Source organism: Gigantopelta aegis, chromosome 3, assembly GCF_016097555.1.
Source record: "Gigantopelta aegis isolate Gae_Host chromosome 3, Gae_host_genome, whole genome shotgun sequence".
In the NCBI taxonomy this organism is placed as follows: Eukaryota; Metazoa; Mollusca; class Gastropoda; order Neomphalida; family Peltospiridae; genus Gigantopelta; species Gigantopelta aegis.
The window spans coordinates 39,369,010-39,384,361 of record NC_054701.1 but is presented as its reverse complement, the minus strand read 5'-3'; the positions used below and the strand labels follow the sequence as shown (position 1 = coordinate 39,384,361).

At 41.6% G+C, this 15,352-nt stretch overlaps 2 protein-coding genes across 2 annotated transcripts; one reads left to right on the top strand and one right to left on the bottom strand.

The window, feature by feature from the left end:
- The first annotated feature begins 6,742 nt into the window (after positions 1–6,742).
- LOC121390155 lies at positions 6,743–9,146 on the top strand. The gene is made up of 2 exons (XM_041521904.1): positions 6,743–8,385; positions 8,524–9,146. The coding sequence occupies exons 1-2, from the start codon at positions 8,080–8,082 to the stop codon at positions 8,998–9,000; spliced, it is 783 nt and encodes a 260-aa protein (XP_041377838.1). The 5' UTR covers positions 6,743–8,079; the 3' UTR covers positions 9,001–9,146.
- A 536-nt stretch (positions 9,147–9,682) lies between these two features.
- Positions 9,683–10,300, bottom strand: LOC121368638 (putative nuclease HARBI1). Its single transcript, XM_041493376.1, has one exon. It carries the CDS (start codon positions 10,298–10,300, stop codon positions 9,683–9,685), a length of 618 nt encoding a protein of 205 aa, XP_041349310.1.
- Positions 10,301–15,352: the final 5,052 nt, after the last annotated feature.

Genomic DNA, 15,352 nt, shown 5'->3' with positions numbered 1-15,352 from the left:
TTAATACGAACAGAGTTTATTATAAATATTTTACATTGATGTATAACAGTATATATATATATATATATATATATATATATATATATATATATGTCACCATAAAAGCTACAGAATGTGTTGGCGCATAAAGATGCTTCATACTGTGCGTAGTGGGAAAATGAAGCATTTGTAAACATCACTTCCACAAATAGCTATTCCATGTGGAGTAAAGCTAGCCCCCTCTGAAATAACGCTACTGGTTCGATTCAGATATTTAATCAAAATGCGCTGACTGGGTATTGTTGGTGTTCAAGATGAAGTTTTCTTGGTCAATCTGATTAAAATTAGCTCTACTGTGTCTAGTCAGTAGATCTAACAGCATTGCATGGACTGTCATGTCCAGATGACATTTCATCTATAAATAACTATTTACGTGCCCATATCCACAGAGGTTCAGGCACGCCCACCCCGGACTTAGTCTCTGACTTCGCCAGTGACCAATTCCGGGACAGGGGGGGGGGGGGGGGGGGGGGGGGGGGGGGGGGGGGGGGGGGGATTTAAGATGAAGGGGGCATAATTTTAAAATTAATATGGTATGACCAATCTAAGAGCCAAAAAGTAAATTGGGACTTTAAATAATTAGAAAAAACAAACAAATTAAGTTTAATTTTGGAAGCACCATTAATCAGGTTATGGATTTTAAAATTTAATAGTTTGTTGGTGCAAATTTTCAGTCGGGCTAGTCTAAATAATAAAAATAATTTTAATTAAAATATATCTAATATATTTACTATTACTTTACTAATTAAAATTGTTACTTTAAGCCCTGGAGGATTAAGGATTCGCAAAGTGGGGAGCATCGCGCCCAATATAACAATTTAAATATCGATCAATTACACTTCGCCTTTTATAGTGTTATTCGGGAGCATACAAATTCTAAAAATATCGGGCGAGTCTATTTATGCAATAGGCGAACTTGTTGATCTATTTCAACATTGAAAAAACAGGGGAAAAGTACAGTAATAAATTTGGAGTGTATACTAGTATAAAAAAAAATTATGGCTATACCATCACGGGGTTTTTTTCGTCTTGAAACGAATTTTATATAAAATTTTATATTGCAATTATTTTCCGGCATACTTCGTAATTCACCCGAATCATTTCGTATACCCTCGGTATAATCCCGAATGTTTTCAAATTCTTTTCAAATTACTGGCATGATTTTGCAAGTAAGGTTTTGATTGGTCGAATGAAAGGTCAACTGGACATGAGCTCCAACGGGTTGCTGTTAGATCCACATGTAATAGTGGAGCTAATTTTAATTAGATTGTTTTCTTAGTGTACGCTATGTGCACTGCTAGGCCACCTATCATTGGGTTGTGTAGTTTCAAAATCGAGTACTGTTTGGGACAACAATCTTTAAGTTGACATTTGTATCCTATGTTTGGATACATCTAGTAATAGGCCATGGACTACACAGGGTCCTCGTGTACCCCATTACACGCGCGCGCGCACACACACACACACACACAAACACACATATTTTTAGAAGCCTAATAGGTCTTCAAACTAACTGGTCACATGGAAAACAATTGGGATGCACCACTCATTTGTCATCAGTGTTTGGGGAACACTACCCTAAAAACATTTCACCAAACTACCCCCACATGCGTCAATGGTATCGTCTCAGTATGTATTATGACGCGGTAGTGCGTCATCAAAGAAAAACTATGACGTCAAATGCAGACATTTTTGTTGACGGAAGTATTTTTTTTTTCATAAGAATAAAGCAATGTTTTCAATTTGCCAGTTTGCGGTAAGTATAAACAATTAAAATACCATGTAATTAAAAGTACTATTTTCTATAGGCACTTTTTTAACATACATAAATATCTCTGTATCTCCAAGGTAGGCGCATAAGCGTAGGCGGTTTTGGCCGTGGGGAGTATCAGGGTATGTCCGGGGGGTTGCCCTGTTCCCCTTACCTGTTCCTGGCGAGTCAAACCGTAGTTACCAATAGCCGAATAGGCCTGGTGTCCCTCCCTTTCTCCCAACCACTAAATAATTTCCTGTGGCCTTGGCCTAACCCCCTACCTTAACCTCTTTACTTCCCCAAGGGCTAAGGTTAAATATAAATTTTATGTTTGTTTTCTTTTTGGCTGCCCGCTCCTAAATTAAGCGCCAAAATTTTTATTAATTTATTTTTATTTGGATTTTTATATTATTATTAATTTCGAATTGCGCAAACAAAATACTTAAATTCCATGGGCGGATCCAAGGGGGGGGGGACCAGGGGGACGCGTCCCCCCCCAAAATTGTTCAAGTGCCCTCAAAATGTCCAAGTGCCCTTTTTGTTTGTAGAATTTTTTTTTTTTTAAGTAAACAATAATTATATTGTAGATAAATGAAATCAAGATTTTCGTGTACATGCGCAAGCTTGCAGATATGTGTCTGTGTTATTGAGTCTCAATGGGGCCCCATTGAGGTTCTAACGCGAGTGACGCCAATTTACTTCATTATTGCTAGTATATTATGACGTAGAACTGTAGGAATTCATATTAATTGTAAATATCAAAACTTGTAGTAAGGTGCCCTTTTGACGAGTCAATGTGCCCTTCTTTTTTGGTCCCCCCCTAAAAATATTTCCTGGATCCGCCCATGAATTCCCCTATTATATTTTGGTTTAAAACTCAAAATTGTCCCGTAAATTTTCTATCCCGGAGCCGGCCCCTGGCCTTCAGAGATGGGCCCCGGGATAGACATGCTGGAAACCTCTGTGGTACAGGATCATGTTAAAAGATTAAAGTCAAGTCTGTATCTCCAAATTTTCACAATGAATTTTACTCACCTGCTGCACGAAATATTGTCGTCTGCTACTAATGAAATCAACACAAGACAATTAGACCACCCCTACCTCAATCTATTTCTATGGACGTCCAAATGAGTCCCGTGTCCTTGTTATACATGCACTGCATACGATTATATTGAGTCAGGATTAACCGACGTTCAAGTGCATATTACATCTTAAAATAATATCTATTTCACATGAAATGTAAAGTGGGCATTGGTTTGAATAACACTAATAATAAACAAACAAAAAAGTCTCGAATAGCTGTCAGATTTACTCTCACCCTATCAATGTATAAATAGTGACTATATTTGCACTGGGCTATATGGTTTACAGGTGACAATCTGGTTAAAATGTATTTTAATAGGATTGTATCAGACTTTCCGACAGGTGTTCGCCATTGTGTTATTTTTGACGTGTATTATTAATATGGAATTTATGGACCACAACACATTCTTTCCAGTTGTTGGAGTTGTTTTTTCTTGAATATTGGTCATTCACAAGTTATCTGGATGTTCCGCGTCAAAATAAATACCGCATCAAAAAGGTTAGAATATTACAGTATGCACATGTAAGCTAAAACTAAAACTAAAAATCTCACTATATATTGAATTTAATGTTTATATTTTAATAATATATATACATTAGGTTATGTCACTGTAAATAATAACAAGAAAAACATCATTATTTTTACACTACGCGAGATCGTTGCTTATCTGCGTCAAAACCCATACCGCGAGGATATGTATTACAGTGAAACTCCGCTATTGCGACCATTTGCGTGATTTATTAAGTCTTAATATATGGGTGGTCCTTATACCGAATTACGAATAATATTCAAAATGATGTTTGTTGGTAAATATTGATTGTGCATTTTACGTCCCACCCTCCTTCCCAAATGTCGTCAGCAATGTACTAACCGATATATAAAATAAATAGGTGATGACGGTGTGTTGGCATTTGCATTGAACTGCAAGAATAATCAAGTGCCAAGCGTCTTAATTATTACAAAATACATATTAACAACTGTCTGAATAAATAGCACCCTTCCGACGTGATAGGATGCCCACTACCCAAAGGTAATAAAAACGCGTGACCTTTGGGTCACGTTCCCATGGTTCGACAAATTAACCATGATGTGCTAATTTGTAGACCAATTGTTTGCGGGTACCAAAATACCTGTCTTTTCAGCTACATAAACATAAGTCTATTGTTTGGGAAACACATTAATTTTAACACCATGACGTAGACATCAAGCCAATATTTTACCACATTATTTATTGTTTGTCGCTTGTATTACATAACAGGTCTATTCTGTAGTTGCATTTGTGGGGTAAAGATAAAAATGCACTGAAAACGACTATTGGGTTTGACTTTACTGGTCGTAATCCGTAGTAACGGGGTGGTCTTAATACCACTAATTAACTTGTTGCCCCTGAGCTGCGTTCATCCAGACCGAGCAGAAAAACGTCCGCTAGCCTGGTTTATGCGCTTCACGTTAAACCAAATGGCCACGTCGGGAACCAGTCAAATAGTTCACGAACGTTACTAAAACGTTTGCTGGCTGAACCCATGTCTGGATGTAACTATAGTTGCTATTGCAGCTGCAAGCTTGCGTTTGTTGTGGCTGTGATATTGACATTATTCCGCGTCACTGTATTTGATATCGCTGAATATTATTAACCTCGATTGTGAAGCGATTACAATCATATTTAACGTTTGTTATAAACTTGACCGTAAACTAAGCTGGATACCTTAGACAGAAACTGAAATCCCATTGAGAATGTTTTCTGTGATTTTAAGAGGGAGTCATTATTCTACGGGGGTCAATCTGCAACGTGTGGGGAGTCGTAGTACTACATGTTTTTCAGCAGGGATTAATTTTTCTACTGTAGAAAACGGACTCTTTTGCCGTAGAAAAGTGACCGGGGGTCAAAATTCTATGGGAGTCAAAATACCACGCCATCGGACATAAGGCTGGTAGGTTCAGGGTCCGCAGCTCGGTACCGGCTCCTACCCACGGCGAGTTTTAATGACTCAGTGGGTAGGTGCAAGACCACTACACCCTAATCTCTCTTATCATGTCGTTGACTTTATTTACGTCAAATGTAGGCTTACTGTACAAAAATTACATATACCAGTCATTTGTAATTTTTCGGCAATTTGCCCCATTGCCGCAGCCTTCAGGTATCTCACCACTATTGATTATACATTGGTGACAGTGCAAATATAAAGCCAAGCACTGACTAAATTATTAACAGTAGGTGCTATATACTACCTGACATGAAGAGAACAGCCTCTGTGACAGGATTTAAGCAAATAAAATTGATACTTCGCCACCTGCAACTTCTATTATCCAGTCTCCTAAGCACATGGGCTAATGAAGGGGAGGCTACTCTCGTTAAATACATGTACCACCGGCATAGTAAACAATTGTCTTGCCTGTAGCTAAGCAGATATGCATCTGTCAGTTTGATATGCCAAAATCAAGAGGCAATGTTACCCTTGCAATATTCCATAATCATACTGTCAAGTCTGTTCAGACACTTAACATAATAAAATAAAGAAAAGAGGTACTTTTTCATAGAACTAAATTCGCCTACACGTCGTCGCTCATTGGCTGAACTAGCGGTGTGATCCCTTCAGAACTCTGCTACTATACTGAGGTGAATTAACCTGGTGCAGGTACGGTCTCTCTTGGTAGAGCTCTATCAACATGTGTTTGTTTTCTTTAGTCCATTGTGTCGGTGGATGACGCCATTTGAAACGCTTCGACAGACGATTGGTTCATCTAACAAATCTCAACGCAGACGCAGATTGGCGCACATGGTGCGTTTTTAATCGGATCCGTCTATGTTCATCCGTTCAATATCAAACATGTTTGATTTCTGAAAATGCATCGCACGTCGCTACGTTTTTTAGTGGCTAGAGCGCAATACCATAAACATATCAAGTCGAGGGGTTTTTTTTGTACACGTCCCAACCAGTGTTCCACGATTCTTATATCGTTGTGTAAGCTGGCGGGGCCAAACTTCCCTTCCAAACGTCTTAAAATTGTGTCACGTCATTTGTCATTGCAGGGCCGTAGCTAGGTTTTTTTGTTTGGGGGAGGGGACTGAGTAGTTAATAGTCTAAAACTCCTTAAACGGTTAAGATGAGAATTTTCTTTAAGTTTCTATAATGTTTTCCTAACCCCCCCCCCCCCCCCCCTCCCGCTATCTTCGGCCCTGCATTGTAACATAATGTGAAATATAGGGTATTTTTCCTGTTCCAATCAATCTTAGATTGTTGTTTACGCTGTGGGACAAAAAACGTCCCTTCCAAGCGTTTAACAATTGCGTGATGCTATTTGCATTTGTAACATAATGGCAATAATGAGCTTAGTAGGTAGGGCGCGATGTCATATACGACATCAAGTTGATGGTCTTTTACTCCGACTCAACAAGTGCCCCACAATTCTTAGATCGTTGTTCATGCTGCGAGAGCCAAACTTCGCTTCCAGTCGTCAAAATGCGTGACGTCATTTCGCATTGTAACACAATGGCAATATTGAGTTTAGTAGGTAGAGTGCAACGTCGTGTAGGATATAAAATCTAGGGTCTTCTTTCCAGTCCCAATCAAAAAAAGAAATGTTTTATTTAACAACGCACTCAACACATTTTATTTACGGTTATATGGCGTCAAACATATGGTTACGGACCACACAGATTTTGAGAGGAAACCCACTGTCGCCACTTCATGGGCTACTATTTCCGATTAGCAGCAAGGGATCTTTTATTTGCGCTTCCCACAGGCAGGATAGCACAAACTATCGCCTTTGTTGAACCAGTTATGGATCACTGGTCGATGCAAGTGGTTTTCACCTACCCATTGAGCCTTGCGGAGCACTCACAGAGTTTGGAGTCATACCGACTAAAAATCCCATTCCTCGACTGGGATCCGAACCCAGTACCTACCAGCCTGTTAACCGATAGCCTCACCACGACGCCACCGAGGCCGGTCCCAGTCCCAACCAGAGATCCACAAATTTTAGATCGTTGTTTACGCTGTGGGAGCCAAACTCCCTTCCAAGCGTGACGTCATTAGTCAATGTAACATAATGGCAATATTACGTTTATTTGGTACAGCTCGATGTCAAGTAGGATGGTCTTTTTTCTCCATACAAATTAATGCCCAATGATTTTAGATACCGTAGTTATTTATGCTGTGGGAGCCAAACTGCAATTACGTGACATCATTTATCATTGCAACATATAATGACAATATTGAGCTTACTGTGTCGAGCGCTTTGTCGGTAAGGATATGAAGTCGATGGGTTTTTTCCCCCTTATAAACCTTCTTAGATCGTTGTTTATGCTGTGAGAATCAAACTTCGGTTCAAAGCGTCTAACAATTGTGTGACGTTATGTTTCATTGTAGCACACTCGTAGGCAATACTGAGCTCAGTGCCTTGAGCGGAATATATAATAAGATATGACAGCCCATGTAGCTGAGGTGTGCCCTGGACAGCGTGTTTGAACCTTAATTGTATATAATGAGCACGAAAATAAGTTGAAATGAATGTGTAGGATATGCTGTCGAGGTTTTCCCCCCTATTTTAACTAGCTAGACTCGCTTCCTAGTGTTTAACAGTTGCATGACGTCATTTGCCATTGTGACATAAACATAATGACAATTTTGAGCTTAACGTAGTGGCTAGAGTGCGATACCATATAAAACACATGAAGTCGAGAATATTTTTATCAGTCCCAGCCAGTGTTCCACGATTCTTATATCGTTGTGTATGTTGTCGGGGCCAAACGTCTTAAGCACCAGTCCCACTAAGTACGGACCACCACGGACCATCCAGGATCATCCCGTACCACGGTCCTTGATGATCCTGGGTGATCCGGGGGATTTTTGGCAAAAAAATCGCGACCGAGGACCGTTACCCCTATAGCGCCACGGTGTCCCCCCGGACCATCCCGGCAGCCACCCCGGACAACCCCGGTGTCATTACGGTGTCACTACGGATCACCCCGGACCATCCCGGATGACCCCGGACCATCCCGGCAGCCACCCCAGACAACCCCGGTGTCATTACGGTGTCACTACGGATCACCCCGGCAGCACTACGATGCCACTACGGATCACCCCGGCAGCACTACGGTACCACTACGGATGGGCCTGGATCACCCCGGACCAGCTTATGTTTGCTATAAATACGTGCATTTTTAGTCTGAATCCATTTGTCCTATAGATTCCAGAGAAGAATGACGTTCAACATGCCTCCAAAAACTTGGTCCAATCCCTTCCTTTACACGAAGCAACTTAAAGAATATAAAGATACTCAAAGGAAGACCCGAGTGTGGGCCGAGAAGGCAGCTGAACTGGGGCTGGAATCAGGTACTCTGCTGAGGACATACTACGAAAGTGTCCGCACCAAGGTTGGGAAAATAACTGACACTAAATCCGGGTCATCCACCAAAGATCTGACGGAGCGGGACAACTTCATAATGACCAACTCCAGCTTCCTCCAGACGCACATCTCCAGGATGCGAGGCCGTACAGCCATTAGTGTAAGTATTAATATATATATTAGTTTTAATGTAGACGATTCATTTGTTATTTAAGATAATACGTTGTAATGACTGATATGTACATTTATATTTAGTTATGATTACTTTAATGTCTTTTCTTCTCTTATGTACTTGCAGTTGAAGTCCCAGCTTGCCACCACCATCCCGACCAGGAGTAGTAGTACGTCAGTATCGGAACTGGCAAATCTACTTACATCCGGGGTCGCCAGAGGACGTTCTGAAAGGAAGTCTCTAGGAGCGACGACGAAAATGACACCAGGGATATCATCGCCACTCTCGAGATGCAGCAGAAGTAGTCTGCAGAAATACACGGGCAGATCACCAAACTGCTGTCACAGGAGCAGTCCTCTGCTACAGCTGCCTGGGGGACTTGGATGGGGGCTATGGGGAAGCAGATTGACCCACGTCTGCTCCCCAAATTTTACAAGTCCAAGTCTCGTGCTGGGCCTCATAGATGAATCTAGTCAACTTCCTCCACCGCAACATTATCAGGAGCAGCAGCCTCAGCAGCAACCACATCAGCAGCAACCCCAGCAGCAACCGGCTGGTTCCTCCCAAGGTGGAGATGGTGGGGGATCTAATAACCCTGTATGAACTGTGCTTAATGAACTATTATGACATGTGATATTGAACTTTAAAAATGTGGTTATTACTTTGATTTATGTTTGTTTTTATTGTTGCAATAAATAATGAATGTCGTTGATAATTATGTGATAATAAATAAAAATATGTGATTGCAAATATAACAAAGTTGTTGAGTTCATGCTATATGGTTTAATAATAACAGTTCTTGTACCGAAGATGATTATTCCACATTCATAAAGTTCACAGTTCACAAGTCACTTTTAAATCATGTCATTCTGCTACGGTACTGATCCTGCTTCGGAGTTGTAGTAAGCAGAGAGATACTCTCTTTGCTTTTTGGCCACGGCTGTTGTTGTGTTGTTAGCGAAGTCCGACTGACCGTCCAGGAGAGGGGTGACATTGCGCCAGGCTCCTGGGATGACGTTGTGATTGGAGTCCTCTTCATCTGCGTCCCTACGATGCTGCTTCGGCGATCTCTTTCTTAGGAGGTTGTGCAGTCATACGCACGTCAAGACGATGGACGCCACAGTATCCGGTTCCTGTTGCATCGTTGTCAATAAACAACGGAAACGATGGACTAATATGCTGAATGCGTTTTTGACAAAGCGACGAGCCCTCGACAATCTGTAGTTGAATATCCTTTTGGTGTTATCCATCTGCCTCTGCGAGAAGGGTTTCATCAGCCATGACCTTAAGGCGAAGCATCGTCTGCAGCTATGAAATACGGCATTTCTGTGTCATCATCTGGAAGGGGATCAGACGGTGGAAAATGGAGGACCCCCTTATCTATGGCTTCCTTCAGTTCACTGTTGTTGAAAACTTGGGCATCACCGGCAGATCCGTGACTTCCTACTTCCACCCAAGTGAACTTGTAATCGCCATCCACCAGTGCCATTAATATGCTGGAGTGGAACCCTTTGTAGTTATAGTACAACGATCCTCCTCCCTTGGGGCATTTAATGGCGATATGTTTGCCGTCCAGGGCACCGAGACAATGGAGAAATTGCCATTTGTCAGAGAAATGTTTGGCAATGTCCTTCCATTCGTCGGTTGTAGTAGGGCAGGGGATAAGCTCCTCTGCAAATTCAGCAATAATGGCTTCACAAACTTCACGTATAAGCTTGGAAATGGTGTTGTGCGCTACCCGGAAACCATACATCAGGGAGTGGTAGCTGTCGCCTGCAGAAAGGTAACGCAACGTAATTGCCAACTTCAAGCCTGGTGATAGAGACTTTCTGTATGAAGTATCTTGTCTGGTGATTCGACCCTCTATGCATTGTAGAATTTCTTGGTATAACTCGTAATCCATCCGAAGGAAGTTAACGGAAGCCTTTGACATCTTCTTTCTCAAGTTCTTTCATCAGGCGGGCATACTGCCCTATGTCCGGTCTTCTTTGTAACCATTTTCGGACCAAAATTTTTCTTCTTTTCTTTCCATATAATTTCTCAGCATCATCACGCTGTTTCTTACTTCTTCTTTCTTGATGAAGCTCATTAGCAATCAGAATCACGTTCCTCGTCTGCTGTTGGTTCAACTCCAGCTGCAATGCCATCAGTCGAAGTTGGTTCAATCGGGTCAGCTGTTCAGCCATGTTGATTCATACGATGTAGAAGAAAAGAAGTGATTCCGAGCCGAAAATTCTACCTATTTATATGCTTTTTCTCCTTGGCCCAGGACGAACCGTGGTCACCCGTCTACATCCTTGAAGCCTCCGTGGACAACCGTGGACCACCATAGTGGCACCGTGTTAGCACCGTGATGATCCGTGATACTCCGTGCTCTTCCGTGTTGGTCCGTGCTGGTCCGTGTTAGATCAATAGTAGCACTGTGAAGACACCATGATGAACCGTAGTGTCACCGTGTTTATCCGGGGTCAATAAATTACTCCAGGACGACTCAGGATCAGCCAGGACGCCCCCGATGACATCACGGACTGCCCCGGCGACAATACGGTATCACTACGGATCACCCAGGATGAGGCGAACGTCCAGGACCCTTACGGACCACCCCGGCAGTTTTAAGCATGTTTAAAACTGCCGGGACGACCCCCGGACTGTCCCGGACTATCCAGGACCGTCCCACATGATCCCGGACCACCCCAGCATCGCTACGGTTCAAGCCCCGACCACCCCGGATTATGGTCTGGGGTTATCCGGGATCCCAGTGGGACTATAGCATTACAACTGTGTAATGTCATCAGATCTGTCAATGTAACATAAATCCATGCCAATATTGAGCTTCGGTAGATAGAAAACGACGTCGTGTAGGATATAAAGTCTAGGGACTTTTCCCCCCGTCTCAATCAGTGCTCCACAATTCTCAAATCGGTTTTTATGCTGTGCAGGCTCGTATCCAATTGGAGGGGGGGGGGGGGGGGGGGGGGGGGGGGTCGGTGACTTTTTTTCAATATTCGTCAACGGTTCGCTAACTCGTGTGAAGCACTTCGTGCCTCACTATAAGCCTAAACGACCCCCCCCCCCCCCCCCTCAAAATCCTGGCTACGGACCTGCCTTGGGAACCAAACTTCGCTTCCAAACATCTATCAGTTGTGTAATGTAATTTATCTTTGTAACATTATTGCAATAATCAGCTTAGTAGGGAGGGCGGATTGTCGTGTTGGCTATGTTGTCGAGTCACGATTCTGCTTGGATCCGTGTTTATGTTGTGGGGGCCAGATTTTCCATCGAAGAGTCTAACAATTGTCTGACGTCATTTGTCTCTTTGTAGGAAATTGGCAATACTCAGCTTAATAGTCTGTTAATGTGTTGAATATGAAGTCGAATCACCCTCTCCTCCCCCCCCCCCCCCCCCCCCCCCCCCGTCCCATCCAGTACCCAACGATTGCTGCGAGAGCCAAACTTCGCTTCCAAACATGTAACAATTGCGTGACGTCATTTCGCGTTGTAACATGTCAATATTGAGCTTGTATAATATTGTAAGGAGGAACTGAGATGAATGAAGGCCAGCCCCCCCCCCCCCCCCCTTCCCCTCCCCGGTTCCTAAGGGCCTGAATATTTAGCTAAGTTAGGAGACCTCTCCCCCGACTCGACAAGTACCCCACAATTATTAGATCGTTGTTTATGCTGTGGGGGGGCCAAACTTCGCTTCCAATCGTCAAATGCGTGACGTCAATAAGTATTGAAACATAATGACAATATTTAGATTAGTAGGTAGGGCGAGTTGTAAGTTATGAAGTCGATTGTTATTTGTTTTTATCGTCCCAACTAGTTTTCAAGGATTCTTACATAGTTGTTTATTATGCTGTCGGGATAAATTTCCCTTCCATACCAGAACAATTGCTTGAAGCTATTTTCATTGCAAAAGAAAGGCAATATTGAGCTTAGTAGGTAGAGCGCGATGTCTTGTAGGATATACAGTCGATGTCTTTGTTCGAGGTTTTTTCTCGTCCCAATTAGTCCCTAACGATCATTGTTTATACTGTGAAAGACAAAAATCGTTTCAAAGCGTCTAACAATTGCGTGACGTCATTTGTCATTGTAACATAATGGCAATATTGAGCATAGTAGTTACAGCGCGACGTGGTGTAGGATATGATGTTGAGTGTCTTTTCCCCGTTCCAACCAATGTCCAACGATTCTTAGATCATTGTTTATGCTGCTGGAGCTAGGCTTAGTTTCGAAGAGTCTATTTTTACTGTCGCCATGAAAGTTAAACTTCATCTGTAGCAGTACATCATTTAGCTACGTACAAAATTCCTGTTCAATATCTGAAGGCTTTCTAAAAAAGAAGTCTGGAAAACCAATTTTCACACTGCCCAAGTTCAAGGGCCATAACTCCGTCAAATATGGGTAAATCGCCATGAAAGTCAATCTAATTAAAATTAGCTCCACTATTACATGTGGATCTAACACCAGCCAGTATACCCTCAGGATAGTTCGGAATGTTTTTAAATTATTTTTAAATCACTAGCAGGATTCTGCAAGTAAGGTTTTGATTGGTGGACATGAGCTCCAACTGGCTGGTGTTAGATCCACATGTAATAGTGGAGCTAATTTTAATTAGATTGCATGAAAGTCAAACTTGATCTGTAACAGTACGTGATAAAGCTATCAGGGCCGTAGCTAGGATTTTTTGTTTTTGGGGGGCAACTGAGTAGTTAATAGTCTAAAACTCCTTAAACATTTAAGAAGATAATTTTCTTCAAGTTTCTAGAATGCTTTCCGGATTTTTTTCTGGGGGCCCTTGCCCCCCTTGCCTCTCTCCCCCCCCCCCCCCCCCCCCCCAGCTACGTCCCTGGCTATACATACAATTTCTGGTTAATATATCAAGGCCTTCTGGGGAAAAAAGTCTGAAAAACAAATTTTCATATCTCATAAGTTCAAAGGCCACAACTCCGTCAAAAATGGGTAAATCCCCATGAAAGTCAAACGTGATGTGGAACAGTACATAATAAAGCTATACGCAAAATGTCGGCTAAATATCTCAAAGCCTTCTGCAAAGAAACGTACAAAAAACATGCGGGACAGACAAAGACAGGCAGACAGACAAAGAGACAGAAGGACGGAGGTAAAACCTATAGTTACCTCCGGTTGGACCAGTAGGGGAGTCGCGACTAATAAGCACGGACCCATATTGATATTTATGCTGCGGGGGCCAAACTTCGCTTCCGAGCGTCTAACAATTGTGTGATGTCATTTGTAACTGTAACATAATCACAATAGCAATTTGTGCATAATAGTGCGGGATGTCGAGTAAAATATATGGAGCTAAACTTTGCTTCCAGGTATCTAACAATTGTGTGACGTCATTTTTTTTATTGTGACGTCATTTTTTATTTTAACATTTTGAAATAAAAAAAGATGATACAAATTTTAATGTGTTTATTCATGCCTCTCCGAACTCCCACCAATAAAATATACTCTTTTTTTTCTTTTTTTTATCTAAAGCTCATTTTGTTAGATCGGATTGGGCAGAACTAAAACGCCACAGATATTCAAGAATGACAGAAAACATTCCAAGTTTAAGGTCATAGATATTTTCTCAGGCTTTCTTAGAGGTAGAAAGAGGTCAGAGTGGCTTTATATTCATAAATGTACTTTCATCGTGTGATACTTACCTACATACAAGTAACTAGATAAATAGCATATTATGTTGACTTAAGTATGTTTATAAACACAGCAAGATCTTGCTGTTGTGAAGCCAAGTCAAACACAACACACAAACACACACACACACACATGCATGCTCACACGACACACGCATGCTTACACGTGCATGCGCTCTCTCTCTCTCTCTCCTCTCTCTCTCTCTCACACACACACACACACACACACACACACACACACACAGAGACTCAAGAGACACACACATACAGATACTCAATTACTTTACGACTGAAAACTAGATACGCTAATTATAATAATAAAAAATGTAAGGGTTAAACAAACTGCAAACAGTTGTCAAGTGTTGACATCAGACATCCTTCATCACCCCATTCTTCTTCCTTTCACTTGTCCTGCAGTTTTCACACAATATATTGTTTTCAATAAAGATTAATATAAGTGTCATGGAAATAATTGCCTTATTTTAAGACATGTACATGTACAACAAAACACAAAATAAATAATGTTTTACTTTTTCTTCATCAGAAAGAAAGAAATGTTTTATTTAACGATGCACTCAACACATTTTATTTACGGTTATATGACGTCAGACATATGGTTAAGGACCACACAGATTTTGAGAGGAAACCCGCTGTCGCCACTACATGAACTACTCTTTCCGATTAGCAGCAAGGGATCTTTTATTTGCGTTTCCCACAGGCAGGATAGCACAAACCATGGCCTTTGTTGAACCAGTTATGGATCACTGGTCGGTGCAAGTGGTTTACACCTACCCATTGAGCCTTGCGGAGCACTCACTCAGGGTTTGGAGTCGGTAGCTGGATTAAAAATCCCATGCCTCGACTGGGATCCGAACCCAGTACCTACCAGCATGTAGACCGATGGATTAACCACGTTGCCACCGATGCCGGTCTTTTCTTCATCAGATACATCAACACTGCAGCATCCACGAAATACTGGATATTTTATAAACAACAAAACAAGACAAGGATGTTGAGTCCAGCACACGTCACCATCCTCAAATATACAAATTTTGGTAGGTTGTTGCCAGTTGACAATCTATATTGTTACTACTGGATTCCCAAGGGGCAGAGTCTAAACTAGACCTAAAGCTTTAAAAGCCTTCTGGTGAATTTAGTAAAATAAATCTGCACACATCTTCATGTTTCAACTAGCCAACCAAATAAACAATTTGGAATTAGATTTTTTTTATGATTTATGAATTAAATAAATTCTCCAAATTCAACTTTATTCTATTTGGTTATTTCGGAAATAA